General features: G+C 43.5%; 1 protein-coding gene across 3 annotated transcripts in view; it reads right to left on the bottom strand.

Annotated features, from left to right (window-relative positions):
* Positions 1–17232, bottom strand: part of LOC121317121 (growth hormone receptor-like) — a 58448-nt gene that overhangs the window by 19921 nt on the left and 21295 nt on the right. For all 3 annotated transcript variants that reach the window (XM_041252759.1, XM_041252741.1, XM_041252750.1), the window contains exon 2: positions 13881–13973. In XM_041252759.1, the coding sequence (XP_041108693.1) occupies positions 13881–13962 (82 nt within the window). In that variant the 5' untranslated portion in view covers positions 13963–13973. The remainder of the gene's footprint in view (positions 1–13880; positions 13974–17232) is intronic.

The raw sequence follows: 17232 nt of genomic DNA, 5'->3' as shown, positions 1-17232 counted from the left end.
TGCTTCTCATTTGGGGAGAGGGAGCTGAGGAAGCAGGTTGGTTTTTTTTGGGGTTGTTTAGAAAGTTTGAATCCAGTGAAGGCATTGCCCAGCCTGGAAACTGTTATTTTTGTAAGTTTTGCTTTTTATCTTTTTTGTGTTTAAATTGCTTTGTTTTGGCCCTTGTGCCCTTTCATTTTTGTGTTTATTTATAATAAAATAGTTATTTTTTTTGAACTGCAGTCTGTCTCTGGGCCTCTATCCACTCGCCAGCCTGCCACATTTGGTGTCAGAAGTGGGATAGCGCCACCTAGAGGCTCAGAGACAGTATTTATTTATTTATTTATTTTATTTTTTTTTGAAAAAATGGGAAAGAAGAGCAGACAGCGGAAAAGGCAGGACAAGCAGCAGCTGAAGAAATGTAAGCTGCTGCAGCCACCGCTGGAGGACCCGGCCAGCCTCTTCCCCTGGTGTTCCTGGTGCGGGAAGGAGGACCATCGTTGGCGGTCCTGCCCAGACGTGCCACCGGCAAACTGGTGTGGCCGGTGTGAGGAGGACGGCCACAACTGGGCAGGATGCCCCTACAACCAGGCCCAGGAAGAGGTGCCGTGTTCACCCCGGGCATCAGGGGCCACCCCACTACCTCCAGCACCACCACCTTCACAACCGTCCCAGGAGATCTGGGACTGGTTGATGCACCCTGAGGCAGACCTCGTCCACGATCTCCCCATAGTTATCAACACGCTGTGGCGTCGAGATGGGGAGAGGTGGGAACAGTGGGAGGAACAACACCACCCGGCCTCCTTCCCAGAGGTTGCCCTCATGGTGGTTAATTACCTGGCGGTAGACATGGGAGATCCACCGGTCACTCCAATAAAGAGAGGTGAGCCGTCGTCCCCCAGAGCCAGAGAGGGAGGAGGAGCCGCCGTCGCTCCCAGAGCCAGAGAGGGAGGAGGATCTGCTGTCGACTGGTGAGCCAGAGAGGGAGGAGGATCTGCTGTCGCTCCCAGAGCCAGAGAGGGAGGAGGATCTCATGTCGCTCCCAGAGCCAGAGAGGGAGGAGGAGCTGCCGTCGCTCCCAGAGCCAGAGAGGGAGGAGGATCTGCTGTCGCTCCCAGAGCCAGAGAGGGAGGAGGATCTGCTGTCGCTCCCAGAGCCAGAGAGGGAGGAGGATCTGCCGTCGCTCCCAGAGCCAGAGAGGGAGGAGGATCTCGCTCCCAGTCGCTCCCAGAGCCAGAGAGGGAGGAGGATCTGCCGTCGCTCCCAGAGCCAGAGAGGGAGGAGGAGCTGCCGTCGCTCCCAGAGCCAGAGAGGGAGGAGGATCTGCCGTCGCTCCCAGAGCCAGAGAGGGAGGAGGAGCTGCCGTCGCTCCCAGAGCCAGAGAGGGGTGAGGATCTGCCGTCGCTCCCAGAGCCAGAGAGGGGTGAGGAGCTGCCGTCGCTCCCAGAGCCAGAGAGGGAGGAGGATCTGCTGTCGCTCCCAGAGCCAGAGAGGGAGGAGGATCTGCTGTCGCTCCCAGAGCCAGAGAGGGAGGAGGAGCTGCTGTCGCTCCCAGAGCTCAGAGAGAGGAGTGAGGATCTGCTGTCGCTCCCAGAGCCAGAGAGGGAGGAGGATCTGCCGTCGCTCCCAGAGCCAGAGAGGGAGGAGGAGCCTGCGTCGCTCCCAGAGCCAGAGAGGGAGGAGGATCTGCCGTCGCTCCCAGAGCCAGAGAGGGAGGAGGATCTGCCGTCGCTCCCAGAGCCAGAGAGGGAGGAGGAGCCGCCGTCGCTCCCAGAGCCAGAGAGGGAGGAGGAGCCGCCGCCGTCGCTCCCAGAGCCAGAGAGGGAGGAGGATCTGCCGTCGTTCCCAGAGCCAGAGAGGGAGGAGAAGGAGGAGCCGCCGCTCCCAGAGCCAGAGAGGGAGGAGCCGCCGCCGCCGCTCCAGAGCTCCTCGGCGGCGGCGAGAGTCTCGGGCTCTCCCTCCGGGGGCACCTTCGGGCGAGAGTCTGGGCTATCCCTCCTCCTAGGCGACGGCGAGAGTCTCAGAACTCCTCAGAGGCGGAGGAGCTCGGCTCTCCTCGCTCATCAGAGCCGCGAGGGTTTGGAGCCGCGAGGCGGCGCTTCAGAGGCTCACTGAGAGTGAGGGATCTCCACGTCAGGCGGCAGTAGTGGTTCCTAGGTACCGGCGACGCCGGTCAGAGGCAGGTGGTGGGGCCCGGCGAAGCGGCAGGCGGCCAGCCGCTCTCGCCTCCGCCACGAGAGGGAGGGTGCCGCCTCCGCCACCAGAGCCCGAGAGCCGGAGCCGCCGCCTCCGCCACCAGAGGGAGCCGGGCCGCAGTCGCCGCCTCCGCCACCAGAGGGAGCCGGGCCGCCGCCGCCGCCTCCGCCACCAGAGGGAGCCGGGCCGCCGCCGCCGCGCAGAGGGTCGGCTTCCCTCGGCCCGGGCGCAGGCGGCGAGAGGGGTGGTCTCCCTCGGCCCAGCGGCAGCGGAGCGGTAGGAGGGTCTCCGCACTCGGCCCGGCGGCAGCGGGCGGAGCGGGGTCTCCCCTCGGACCCGGCGGCAGCGGGGTCTCCCTCGCCCGGCGTCGTGGCTCCACAGCCGGGCCGCCGCCGCCGCCTCCGCCACCAGAGGGAGCCGGGCCGCTGATGAGTATTAAATCTTATATTTGTATTGTACCTCAATGCTGCATGATATAGCGAGTCCAGTTTACCTAAAGTTGATGGTGATGCAAACCTATATACTGCATCACCATAGTCAATTGGTGGCAAAAACATGCAATAAGCAATAAGCCTCTTTTTTTGGTTTCCATAATAACATATATAACACGTTCATATCATAGTGACGTTTATAGCATATTCCCATGCCCAGCAGACGAGTGTGGAAACATGCACTCACCTCTGTCCAGCACACTCCCTTCCTGCTGATCCTTTAATATGGTCCTATTAGCATGTGATAATGCATTGGTAATTAGAAACATAAGATGCAAATGTATTCTAGGTGGTCATTCAATATGCACATAGCACAATCAAATTTGAATTGGGCGAAAGCCCTAATTAGTCTGAATATACCAATATCTGCGCGATAATTGAGATGCATTAGTTCCAATAACTGCATACTGCTGGCTCAAATAGTGTCAGATTAACAGTCCACTCTGGAGTTGGGTATAATAGTACAAACGTACAATATACAGTTATATGTGTTCTTCACTGCTTCACAGGCATATCAGCATCCAACGTGTACCATCAAAGTATGGGAATAAAGATTGAGAGAAGGATGAAGAGGGGAGGGGGTCCTGCCTGTTATCTTTGCTGTGTGTTGCCACACATCTGTAAATTAACTGTAGAAATATGTCATACACCAATCTTGTGGCCCATTGCTTTATTTGGCTATTCCATAGGTTGCTGTGCATTACCGGTGAGGGGTGGGCAGCTGCAGTTCGGACAGCCAAACACTGACAGGGCACTCTTGCTGTGAAACGCATGCTAACATTTAACTAAGGTCAGACCGGTGATACAATCAACCAATCAAAGACCTGTATTTTCTCTGCAGCAGTCCAATCATAAGATAGCTGAGGCGGGACAAACAGTTCTGTTAACTGTAATTTCTGGCCGTTTTTATGCAGCTGTCTGCAGAATGTCAGTGTTGCTAATTGTAGAGAGACTGTTCATTTATTGAGAAATCATAGTAGGCTACAATGAACATATTAGGAGCATATTTAGAATTAATTATTATTCTTACAGAAACATGGCATAAAAAAAAATCCATTCTGGCGACACTCAAAACCTTACAAACTGTGCTTAATCATTATGTTCATATGGGTGACTAGAATGAATAACATAATGCATTTCTGTGTATTGTGTAGATAATAATGCTTGATTGATGTTTACTTTGCAGGTGAATGAACTCGTTACATTTACAAATCAGAGAGTGTGCTACCACAGTAGACTTTGTCATGGCACCACTTATATAAAAAAAAAAATCATTCAGGAAAAAAGACAGTATCTAAAGCCTTTTTTTTTTTATTTTACTTCAAAAACATACAGCTATGTTAGATCAGCTGGCCTTTAAAGAAACCTATATATTATTTCCTTGTTTTACAATACTGTCCATATTCATTAAAACAGTGGCGTTATCAGTTCATTAATTTGAAAACTCGGCGCCTAGCTATGGAGCCAGTTGTGTATTTGAATGGTCTGTACGTATGTGTGCACGATATATTATGTGGTCTTGTCTGCTGTCGTATCGGTACATACTGGGACGATACCAATGATAGCAGCAGTCTGGCATGTTTTCTAGTACCAGTGGACAAACAGAACCGTGCCTTTGGCCCAGAGCTTGTACCGTCAGTGGCTGCACTGCACGCAAGAACTGAAAAGTAAGCTGCTGCTTTATTCTACTTTACCATCATAGCTAAGCTTGCTGAACTGTTCAAATCTAAATGACGTTGAAAAACATTAACAGAGATAATAACTAGTCATTCTACTGCCTTCAAAACCAGTGGCTCTACACAAACCATCAATATAAAAATCTAGAACAATGTGTGTTTGGGCAAAGCGCCAAAAATAAACCCTGTCTGTTAAACAGCTGCTTGCATTCTATTTCCAAATGGCAAGTTTATTTTTGGCCTTAATGAAGTGAACAAAAAAATGTCAATAAATCTTAACCGTTGTACACTTCCAATGTGTAGTTTTACAAGAAGCACAAGTTTCAGCAAGTATGTATTTTCATTAGAAAACTGATTTGTTCTTATAGAACATTCTCAGTTGTATTATTACTATTATTTCCAGGTAGTCTCTTGCTGTTTCAGTTCTCCAGGTGAAATATCAAGAATGTGTAGACAACCTGAAACAAGGTTTGCAAACACAAAGAGCTTTCTTTAGTACAGATAAACTTTCTTTAGCCAGAACCCTGTAATTACAGCAATGACAATTGGTTAAACCAGTCTGGTAATGCTTTCAGTTTTATTTTTTTCCTTCCACTGTCAAACAAGCATATTTACTAACACCTCTCACAGCTATGGCCAAAATGATAATTTTGAAATATAACATCAAATATTATACTACTTTTATGGCGTCCGGTAGACTCTTATGATCTCATTTTGTAGTTTCTTTGATTACATGATGTTAAATAAAAGGTCTAAATTATGTTTATGTAGTTTTTCTTTTCAATTATGTCTCAATCCTATAATTCTAGGTGATGCTAAACTTTTGTAGCTGTACAAGAAAATCCTAAATTTTATTATTTTTACTGTAATACTCATTTTTAGGAGTTAGAGCTGAAATCGAATGCCTGCTTTTTCATATTTTTTTCTCCTTTGTTGTCGGGAATGTTCTGGATGGGTAATATCTCTGTATCCTCTTTATTTTCTGCTGTAAGCCTCTTTGAGACAGTAGCATAGGAACAGGATCTACATTCCTTGTGCCTCCAGAGGATGCATTGAGTTATGAATGTTTTAAACAAATCCAGGCTATTTCTGTAAGTCAAGGGACCTACCATGATGATGAGGTCAAAGTGATCAAGACCAAATATCTAATGCAGGACAGAATAGCAGGAAACCTTCATGTTTGAATTCAGATTTAAAGTCGGCTGACATTTAAAACATGTTCACTGGTCTCGAACAAGCTCCAGCACATCATTATTTTTGTATTTGCTTAACTACAGTGTAGCCATGCCAACAGCTTTACTGTGGCTGTCTTGTTTTTGAAGTTTTGAGGTTCACAGCATTCAAATGCTGACTGCCGGTAACGAGCAGGCCCAATAAGCTGATTGGAAATTTAAGGGTGAAATCAATGAGCTTTCACACAAATCCCTACTGGATTACTTTTGTAAGCATGTGGCATTCTTAGTTCATGACACATTTGACACACTTACTTATTACAAGTCTACAATCACAGACAGGATGGACTGTGTCTGTCCTCTCCATGCTAACTGAAGCTATCTGCACGTTTCACTGAACCCCTGCTGCACCCAACACAGACAGCACAACACAGAGAAAACAAGCTGCACACAACCAATCAATCCACAGATAGTACAGCTCTTCATCTTGGACTAACTGATGTCAGACTTCTGCTGATTGCAATGCAATGCCCTATTTCAGAATTGGAAGTGCATTTACCACCCAAGTAAAATTCACAGTTGTTACTTTGCAACCAGCTTCTTGCAGACTCTGCAAGGTCCTTTTGGAGAACAGACTTTGATGCAGATTTCCATTCCAAGCGTCCCTGAAGGAATCAGAAGCAGGAATCATTGAGGAATGATCATGCATGCCTCCAGAATTGCAACACCTTGCAGAAATCTTGTAGTCAGTTTTGTCCTGGATGCCCATGTTAGCTCATACACAGAACTGACAGTGTTGTGGCAGGCATTTGAAATTACTATTTTTTTTTTCTTTTTCTGTCATTTCAAAGGAGACACAGCTATTTTACCCTTGGCTCCGTCAAGCCACTTACACACAAATGTGTTTGTTGACTACTCAGTGCAGACATTGTCTAGATCCTTCTGGGAAATAGTAACCAGAAGGTTTGCATGTCCTGCTGTACAGACTTTGAAGAGATGCACTATGAAGTTCAGCAGCGCATTGTCTACCAGCACCTATTTGATTTTAAGGAATCAAAGTGGTCCTCAGTCAAAAGCAAACCCTTTTCCTGTTTTATGCTACAATACACAGCCTTGTGAACTCTCTTACCCACCAACCACATAGACGTGAAAGCCATCAGCTTAAAAGCTCTTTAAAGTGTTGACAGCTGACTGTGAAGACTATCACATCAACAACCCATTAATGTTAACAGTCCAGTGGCCTGTTTAAAAGGTAGCCGATTATGAAGAAAGGAGGCAGAGCTGAATGTGCTCACTCGAATGCACTTTCACTGATGAAGCAGAAAAAAAAGAATGGGGATAAAGAACGCAGTGTAAGAATATACCAGTCAAGAGTCATTTTCTTTATATACTTCAATACTGGTTGCTGTGCAGAGGTTATTTTGCACTCTAGTTCCTGGAGTTATGGCCTGACCATGGACTAAAAGAATAAAGAGCACAACAAGTATACTGTCTGGCCTCCCCTGCCTCCACCTTGCAGCATGCCTTGTATAGAGAGAAAGTGGCCCAGGGTGCCACTTGTCCTGCCCACTGGAATTAGCTATCATTCAAACAATATACATTACATCATAGTTCGGCCAGGGATCCAAGCTCCAATGGGCAAGACCATGGGCCAAATTATAATATGGGCCGGACCAAATCAAACCCCAATCCCTCTTGCAAAAGATTGTTTATAATATCGCTAGTTTCCATATTGCATTTTCTTTATCCCGAAACCAAAACTAGCCATTTCCAATCTGTGAAAACCCAAAGCACATTAAAAAACTTAATCTTGATGCTGCTGAGGTGACAGTTTAACTACCATTATAGGTATTACGTAATTGTGTTATCTACACAGATTTATACATTTCGAGGGGACCGCTTGGCATGCTGACACGGTATAAAATAAAACTTGTGCTTCCTTGTACTGGAATGGTGGGCTTGTTCTTACATGCCGAGAATTTTGGCTTCATGTAATATTTCTGTGTAGGCTTACATGTTGAAATACTTTACGTGAGTAACCAAATATTATACTAAAAGTTAACATCTTTAAAGTGGTTAAAACATTCATACATTCTTTATTAGTATTCTAGTTTGTTTACATTTGCTAGCCTCGAGTTTGATTGAAGTTCAGTGTAATGGAACACTGTGCCTTTTAGAAATGAATAATTTGAACAGAAGTAGGTGACGTCACAGATGAAGGGTAAGTATGTCCATGGACTTAAAAATAAAAAAGTACCAGTCGTAGCACCACTGACAGCAACACTGCTCCATGCAAAGCTCTCTGTGAGTAGAAAAGCGATTATTTATACGTATTAAAGAAATAATACGTATTGCTTTATTAAACATTTAATTTGCACTGGTGCAAAAAAAAAAAAAAAAGTAGTAAAGAAAACGGTCTTGTGTGTGTTTTGTCTAAGGTGCAACAAACACAACATATTATGATAATAATAATTCATATAATAATATTTGATACTGTGTATTATTCAGGGTTGTGTGCAAGTGTTCGATATATCACGTCTGTGGAGCATCTTGAGGCATGTACTGTTTTTTTAGGGGGAGGGTTGTGCAAATATCAGGATGTTTAGTGTTATTTTTCTTTGCATTTGCTTAATACGCGATAGCTTATGACAACTTTGAAGTTGACTATAAAATCCGGCCCTGCGAAAGTCTTGCGATGTGATTTATAGCTGGAATTGAGTAGATTTGGTCGGGCAATTGCAAACCACTTCCCCTTCTCAACCCACTGTTGTAGTCAGCAAGCGATAGCTGCTTTTTGAACAGTGAAAAGGGCTTGTTTTGGTTCCGCGAGATTTCCCTTGGTTGATTTCCATTACATTAGAGTAAATGTTAAAACTTCATGCTGATTTGAACTTGGCTCTTGCCAAGACGAGCACCAACTAAGACGTAGCTTTACTGTTTCTTGTGTGGTTTTTTCCGCGAATGCTTTCGCGTCCTCGTTCGCTAAGTGCTAACTTTGACTTGGTCCAGCCCTATGTTTTATTTTGGGGAATGTTCATTTGTCAAATGCCATAAAGAATTGTTTGTTTTTTAACCTTTTGTGGATGTTTCCTTTCTGAATAGCTGATTTAAAATAAAATGAATACTTAAAAGGGTATGAATTACAAATTGCAATTTACAGCCAGAATACTGTATGCCTGAGTACTTTTTAATTGAGAGTGGTGCTGTGTAGAAGAGCTAACCCTGGCATTATGCCTGCTCCCTGTTTAGCCCTTGCCAATATGACTGGACATATATATATATATATATATTACATATGCATTGTATGCACAAGAGATAGGTGTACCTGCATCACTGTTTAATTAAAATCTATAACACGAGGCTGTATGTGAAAGGTAATTATTTTAGTCAGTGGTAGCAGGAATTAAGTCAGTACATTATTCATAGTAAAGACGGCACTTTTTTTCAGAACAGACACTTGCAAATCTTCATACTTTATACCGTTTACTTCTGGGTTCTATCAACAAATCCAAAATGCATCCTCCTACCCAAAGGCTGTTTTAAATTACTTACCCAAAGGGCAAAGTGATGTACATAACATTGTTGTAATCCAAGGTCCACTGGCAAAAGCTATTTAATGGCCCCACAACTGCTTTAGGCAGCAAGTACTAAATCAGGCTTTCTACATGGAAGAATTATATTATGGAAGAAGGTATTAGCTGGTGCTGATGTTTGTCTGTTGCACAAATAGGAAGTGTTTTCCTCAAAGCTACCTATATCCTTTCTTTACCTTGAGGTAGCACCCATTAAAACAGAAAACTGTGTTGCCTTTATCTTCACAGAGGTTTTGAATGAACAGTAATGATCAGGTTACAGACTCTAAAAGGTTTAAAGTTTGGAGAACTATTTAAATTTGAAACTATACCCGATTAAACTGATAATGTAAACAAAGTAATAGCGTTTGGTCAAGTATGTTTTGCAGTATCAGTAGTCTACCAGTTATGTTTGCAAAGAAATATGGTTCCCCCTTATCAGTCTCGGTAGTCGGTGTGTTATTGATGTCAGTAAAGTCTGACTAGAGGCCATTTGGCAGCAAACACTGGCACATACTTGAGTGCTTTATAACCGCATCTATTGACTGGGAGGAACAGGGGCGTGTTTTCAGTATTGCCAGGGAAAACAAATGTGATTATGCACAATATAATAACGTTCAAAACCCTCGGCATATCAGCGGCTTAAAGGGAGGCTTTACGAGTTGAGAGTTAAAAAAATCACTTTCTAGGAAGGAAGTTAAAATTGTTAACAGTTCATGCTCCCCTGAAGTTTCCCCTGAAAACGCTAGGGTGACCAGGTGGTTTTTAAGCCTCCAGCTGTACAATTTTATAATTGAGCACAGAGCTGGTGCAAAATTGGGATACGCTGATGGCCTCTTTAGGGTTCACTGTTTGTTTTCCTAAGGTCGCTCACCCCGATGGGTCTCTCGACCCCACCCACCCCCACCCCCCCCCCTATTGTATACCGTGGCAAGGTGTGGAAGGAAGGCACATAGGGTCAGATAATACGTAGCTGGTATGTGACCACATGTGATGGGTGGTATATGTGCTGAATGAAAAACTACATGTCCCAGAGTGCAATCGGTGACATAAGCGCTGATGCGGTGTAGAGTCGCTGTTCAGGTGCACTGAATAAATTAAATGGGACTGATTTAAAAGATGTGGAAAAGGCACTTTCGAGTCTACATGGAGACCAAGATGGAGAGAGAGAGAATGAAAGAAAGAATGAAAAAAGAAAGATAGAGACAGAGGAAAACAAAACAAAACAAAAAGAAAAATAATGAAACTTGAAATCCTGCGCTGTTTAAATTCATTTGAAAAGAGTTTTTGTGAAGCCGATAAGTCGCTTAGCTGCCTGGTGTGGGACAGGGAAAGTCATCTTGAACTTTAGTTAGCACCCTGTGACAGGGTGCCGTCCTCTTTCATGTATCTGTATTATTATTATTATTATTATTATAGTAGTAGTAGTACTAATAATAATAATAATATATTGTGTTTGTGTGCAGGAGGACGAAAGCATCCAACATTATTATTTATTATTTGAATATAATGTGTAGTCACCGTAGATCTTGTGAGAATGTGGCTGGAGCCTTAGTAATGGACAATGGAACAGAGCAGGATCAGTTTCCTCATCAGATATGATGTTCTCCCATCACCACAGAACCTAAACCTCTGGGTGGGTGAGGATCCCTCATGTCCTGTATGTTCATTACCTGCAACAATAAGGCACATTTTGACAGGATGTAAGGTGGGTCTTAGTCAAGGATGGTTTACTTGGCATCATGACCAGGTGCTGCGATGTTTGCTCTTAGCATTGGAAGACAAGCATAACCTGACCAATAAGTTGCCACCAGTTCCATCAAAGCATTACACACAAAAGACAACAGTCCTCCGTCCATGACAGCAACCACTAAGAAAAGTTGTTAAAACCAAGTCTCGCCCAGGACAACTGGAAGCTGCTAGAGACTGGTAGATGCTGGCAGATGTTGGTCAACGGCTTATTTCTCCACTTGAGATTGCCACAACTAACCATTGACCAGACATTGTCTTGTGATCTGGATCAGCATGCCTTGTTCATCTGGTAGAGTTAACAGTGCCATGGGAGGATGCTGTGGATGAGGCGTATGAGAGGAAGAAACTTTGGTATGCTCAACTAGCTGCTGAAGCGGAAGAGCGAGGATGGAGAGTCCGAGTTTACCCAGTGGAGGTGGGTTGTCGAGGATTTGTGGCACATTCTACAACCCAGTTTCTCAGAGATGTCGGGTTCAGTGGCCAAGAGTTGCGCTGCACAGTGAAGAACTTATCTGAAGCAGCAGAAAGGAGCAGCAGCTGGCTGTGGTTGAGACGGAAAGATTCTGGATCGGGATCTCAAGCACAATAGAAAGAAAGCAACGCTGATATACAGGTAAGTAAGCTGGGCTGAGCTGAGTGGGGGATGGAGGGGGGAATGATGCTGGGACGCCAGAATCACTGTTGAGTCCTCTTGAGGTGTCGTGAGCTAGTCAACCAAGCACTGAGGATGGAAGGTGCCCACTTGAAGACCCCAGAGATGTACCCTACTTAGCTCAATCCAGACGGTTGTCATGCTGATGCGCTGGGGAGACCACACTGTGGTTGATCTCCGGAGCCAGCATCACAGCCGTTGTGTGCTATTGCGCTGGGGAGGCAAAATAAGCTGATCCCTGGAGCAGCATTACACTTCAGCAATCAACACCAGACAGAAGGATATCTAAATGGATAAAGATGCAGATGGATCACATTAGTTTACTGTAAAGCTACGTCTTAGTTGGTGCTTATCTTGGTGAGAGCTCGAGTTCAAATCAGCATGAAGTTTAACATTTACTCTCATGTAATGGAAATCTTAATCAAGGTAATTATTTGATTAATGGGTAATTAAGGCTCCAGCCACAGAGAATAAAAGGACTCACTCTGTGCTCATTAGGAGGAGTAGAGAACGGGGGTAAGGAGGTAAAAGCAACTAGTAGAAACGAAAAAAATGCTGTAAGTGCTGTACTTGTTTTGCTGTTCTGTTTCGTTACTGTTTGTTTGGCCAACATGCCTTTTTGTTTGAGTGTTTTGTTCTGTTTACAACCTTTTGATTTATTTATTTAATAAAAGCACTGCGCGCCATAGCAACACAGTTATGCCCGTAGTACTACCTTACTGTGGATTCATTTCCTGTTGTCACGTCACCCTACAGCCATTTGTGTGACCCACTCCAAAGAGAGCTAGGAGTTATTTTGTGTTTTATGTTTTGAATGGTTTATTTTGCTTTCTGTTATTTGACAAAAAGGAATGAGCAACCAGGTTTTCAACTGTTATCACAGTGTGCTGTGTCCAGAGACTGTCAGTGTGTAGAACCCGAAAATGTGCAAAAAGTTGTCAATGACAGGGACACTCACAAATTTAAAACCTCACTAAGCGTCTCAGCCAATCAGGTTCCAAGTAGAATGCTCATGATCTCACTGGTAGATGCACTCTAAAAACTAACAAGGCTTTATAATCCTGAAGTCACTTTAAATCAGCAACATGAATTGTAATTCTAATATCCTTGGCAGTAGTCATTACCTGACCTTGTCTTTCTTTAAGCGCCCTTGCCTTCAGCTGAGGACATTTAACTGCCTGCCATGGTTAATTATTTAGCGCTACTGTCATGACCACTTTGCAAAAGTAAAAGCAGTTCCGGCATAATATACAAGTATGGCATCTCTGGTTTTGTTATTAATGTATCTTCTGTTTTATTTTGTTACAATTAGCAGCATTTCTCCGGAATTTCTCCTTTTCTGTACTCGTAGAACGTCCTTTCCAACATGCAGGCACTGCTGTTCATTGTCACACGAGTGGAAAAATTTGTAGCAATGCTGATTCCAGGCGTCACAATCACATTTCAAACCTGTCATGATTAATGCTAGTTTTCTTCAAATCTGACATTATAAAGAGAGGACAGGAACAGAATTTAGTAAGCTTTACAATTTGTAAGGTTGCTTTGCGTTGACTCCCAGGGTCACTGAATTTCATGGAGGTCTTCATTCCTTGTCAATTCCATGACTAAAAGCTCCATGACCTGTGCTCTTATAAACTGACTGACAGCTTCCTTCAGACACACCTCCTTGTTAATTTCTGCAAGGTTTTGTATAGGGTCAAGGCAATTCAAATGCCAGTGAGGTCAGCTGACTGCAAGACTTTTCTTTGCAATTCAGCTGATTTTCCACTGCGGCTGCCATTCATTTTTTTTCGAGGAGCGGAGGGTGAACAGGTGCATATCCATTAGTGCTGTTATGAAACAAAAAAAAACTGCCTTCCAGCTTATTAATAGCATTAAAAACTAATAAAGACAAATCCCTTAATACTTTGTAATCAGTGGTATTGCTATTTCAAAACAGCGTGTTTCTTTGTTTCTAAAATAAGAACAAGCTTGCCATAAAAACGCATTAATAATTTCAGCAGTTCAGTCATCTATCAGAATTTACACTGAAAGCATTCCAATTACCATTTAATAACCAAAATGCTTTCAATGTATTAATAGCTCGACATTTTTACCATAAAAAAAAAACTTTAATTAACTTTGCACCGCACACTCACAGTTAGGGCTTACCATAATTAAATGTGTTATTATTCAACTTAGATGTATGGTTGATGGTGAAATTGGGAAACCTGGTGGTCTCAACTTTATTCCCAGTTAGTCTGCATCGTCGAGCTCTGAGAGGGAAGCATGCCTGACTAGCATGTGCAACTACGCTATCCCTCCCACTCCAGGAGTACTAAACACCACACCACCACAATACATTGCATGCAAATACACCATTAAAAAACACTTTAACTTCACAAACTCACCCTCTGATGCAGTAAGATGCTCTCCCACAGACACCGACACAGCCCCACATACCAAAGACAGAAAAACTAGCCTTGTAGTCATGACGTCAGCTCCTGCAATTGACAGACAGCAAAGTGTTAATTTCACCATGTACACTGTACACTAATATGATTCAGCTTTAAGAAACATGAAGTTCATAACACAAAAAAAACTAAACATTTTATTACACAGTATTATGGTTTGTAGTCTTTCTTTTAAAATGCTATTTATAATCCTAGCTTTGCAGCAGCATTATTACAGCATTCAGTACCAAGGGTTTCACTTTAAATATAAAGGGTGTTTTAAGGCTTCAGGATCTACACCTACCTTCAAATTACTTTTTTTTTTTTTTTTTTTAAATGTGCCTTGTATAGTATAAGCCACACAATGAGATATACAGCTACTTAGGACAAAACCTTAAGATTTTGCATAAGAAATCATGTATTATTAATTGACTGAACGATGTTGCTCTGCATTTGTACATGTAAGGGCTCCTTTACCCAGATGAGATGTACCTTCAGTAAAACTGGAAAATCAAACTGGACATGACCCTTCATCAAGGACTGAGGGAAGATGTTTTTACCTACATCAGGGCATGTACAGTGGCTCTCAAAAGTATTCACCCCCTTGGGCTTTTCCACATTTTATTGTGTTACAGCATGGAATCTAAATGCATTTAATTAGGAGTTTTTGCCACTGATCAACACAAAAAAGTCTATAATGTCAAAGTGAAAAATGAAATCTACAAATTGTTCTAAATTAATTACAAATATAAAACAGAAAATAATTTATTGCATAAGTATTCACCCCCTTTGCGATGACACACCTAAATAAACTCTGGTGCAACCAATTGTCTAATTGTCACATAATTGGTTGAATGGAGTCCACCTGTGTGCAATTAAGGTGTTTCACATGATTTCAGGTTAAATATACCTGTCTCTGGGAGGTCCCACAGTTGGTTAGTACATTTCCTAACAAAAACTACATCATGAAGACGAAGGAACAAATCCGGAATAAGGTTCTTCAAAAGCACCAATCAGGGGTAGGATATAAGAACATTTCCAGGGCATTGAATATCCCCCGGAGCACAGTAAAGTCCATTATTAATAAATGGAGAGAATATGGCACAACTGCGAATCTGTCTAGACAGGAATCCTCATAAATTGAGTATACGTGCAAGAAGGGCACTAGTCAGGGAGGCCACCAAGAGGCCCATGGCAAAAGGAGTTACAGTCTTCCACGGCTGAGGTGGGAGACACTGTGCATACAGCAACAATAACCCGTGCTTCACAAATCTGGCCTTTATCGGAGAGTGGCAAAAAGAAAGCCATTGTTGAAAAAAGCTCACATCAAATCTCAGCTACAGTTTGCCAGAAGGCATGTGGGAGAATCTGAGACCAAGTGGAAGAGTATTTTATGGTCTGATGAGACCAAAATAGAGCTTTTTGGCCTCAATGCTAAGCGTTATGCTTGGTGCAAGCCTAGCACCGCACATCATCCTGAGAACACCAGCCCTATCGTGAAGCATGGTGGTGGCAGCATCATGCTATGGGGATGCTTCTCTGTGTCAGGGCCTGGAAAGCTTGAGAAGATAGAGGGCAAAATGGATGCAGCAAAGTACAGAGAAATCCTGGAGGAAAACCAGCTGAAGTCTGCAAGAGACCTGTGACTTGGTAGAAGATTTATCTTCCAGCAGGACAATGACCCCAAACATACAGCCAAAGCCACACTGGAGTGGCTTAAAAACAAAAAGGTCAATGTCCTGGAGTGGCCCAGTCAAATCAGTAGCAAAAACTCATAATTAAATCCATTTTGATTCCATGTTGTAACACAATAAAATGTGGAAAAGTCCAAGGGGGGTGAATACTTTTGAGAGCCACTGTACATCTAAATATAGCCCATCTAAATACAATACAAGTGGAAGCTCGTATTAATAAATCAGGACTTGAGCATGAATGGAAGATTAGGCTACTGGTGATTCATTGTAATTCAATAGGAAATATTTGATTCATGTGCTGGGTTAAAATATATAGTCCTCTGGTCCTCATGATTATAACACATGATTGCTGCTGTAGTACATCCCTTCCTGTACACAGGGGTTATTATCTTAATACAGCGATGGTCAAAAGTTTTGCACCACCCTGTAGAATGAACTAATTTTGCTTCACAAAGTCGAATGAAACCTACTGAATAATGTTACCCTAACATATTGAATAACATACTGCTTTGTAGTTTTCCATATACTAAACGAAAACTGACAAAAACTGGAAAAAATGAAATACTACTACTATTGTGGCAGATTTTTGCAATATAATTTTGTAGTTTTTTTTAAAAAAATTATTACATGATGTTAAACAAAAGATCAAAATTATGTTCATTTAGTATATTTTTTTAATAATTATGTCTCAATCCTAGGTGATGCGTAAGAAATTACCCACGACAGGGTGTGCAGTAAGACAATTCTTACCGCATGCCCTGGGTGCGTTGTGAGACACGAGGCCATAGGCCGAGTGCCTTCAACCACCCAGGTTTTGCTTATAAAATGGCTACACTTTTTTCTTGATAATAATTACACAAAATAGCATTTTAAGGAAAAAAATAAAATAAAAAACAAATACATTATATGTCCTTCCTCTGAGAAACTGAAGACTGTTTGATTGTAACATATATTTTGTACTTTTTTTAATTTTTCCATAAACACAGCGTGCACCGTGTGCCGTGCAGCACAGGGTATAACGCGCACCGCGTGCACCGAGTACCGCGTGCACACCTGCACCGAGTACCATGCAGTGCCAGGCACCGTGCTCACCAAGTACCGTGCAGCGTCGGTGCACTGCCTGTATCGGGTATTGTGTGTCAATGAGCACCGTGCGCAACATGGTACCGAAATAGCACGGGCCAAGCACGTACCGCGGTATTAGAAAACATTGGGGGCAGCTATGCAACGGTGCCTGCCCTAACCACAAGGTCACACACCTGGGCAGCGCGTAGTTCACAACGGGGACAGGGCCGAAGCCGCTGTGGGCAATTGACTTTAGCAATACAGCAAAACACAATACAATAATACAGTACAATTATAAAACAGCAGTACAGATGGGGGAGAGCACGCTGTCTGTTCGATTGTAAGGCCTACATTGGTGGTAGGCCAACGCAGCCTGAAGGTATATCTCAGCTCAACAACGGGGCAGGTCACGGTGAGAAGTACATGGGTGGTTCGGCTGTAAGCAGCCGCGCTGCAGCTAGTCATCCTTGCAAGCACGGGGACGCTCAGCACAATCAAAACGACAAGGCCCGACTGGCAGCCTGAAGGTGGCTGACTAACTCGACAACGGG

This window comes from Polyodon spathula, chromosome 1, assembly GCF_017654505.1.
Source record: "Polyodon spathula isolate WHYD16114869_AA chromosome 1, ASM1765450v1, whole genome shotgun sequence".
NCBI classification, from domain to species: Eukaryota; Metazoa; Chordata; class Actinopteri; order Acipenseriformes; family Polyodontidae; genus Polyodon; species Polyodon spathula.
This window is presented reverse-complemented; position numbering and strand designations above follow the sequence as displayed.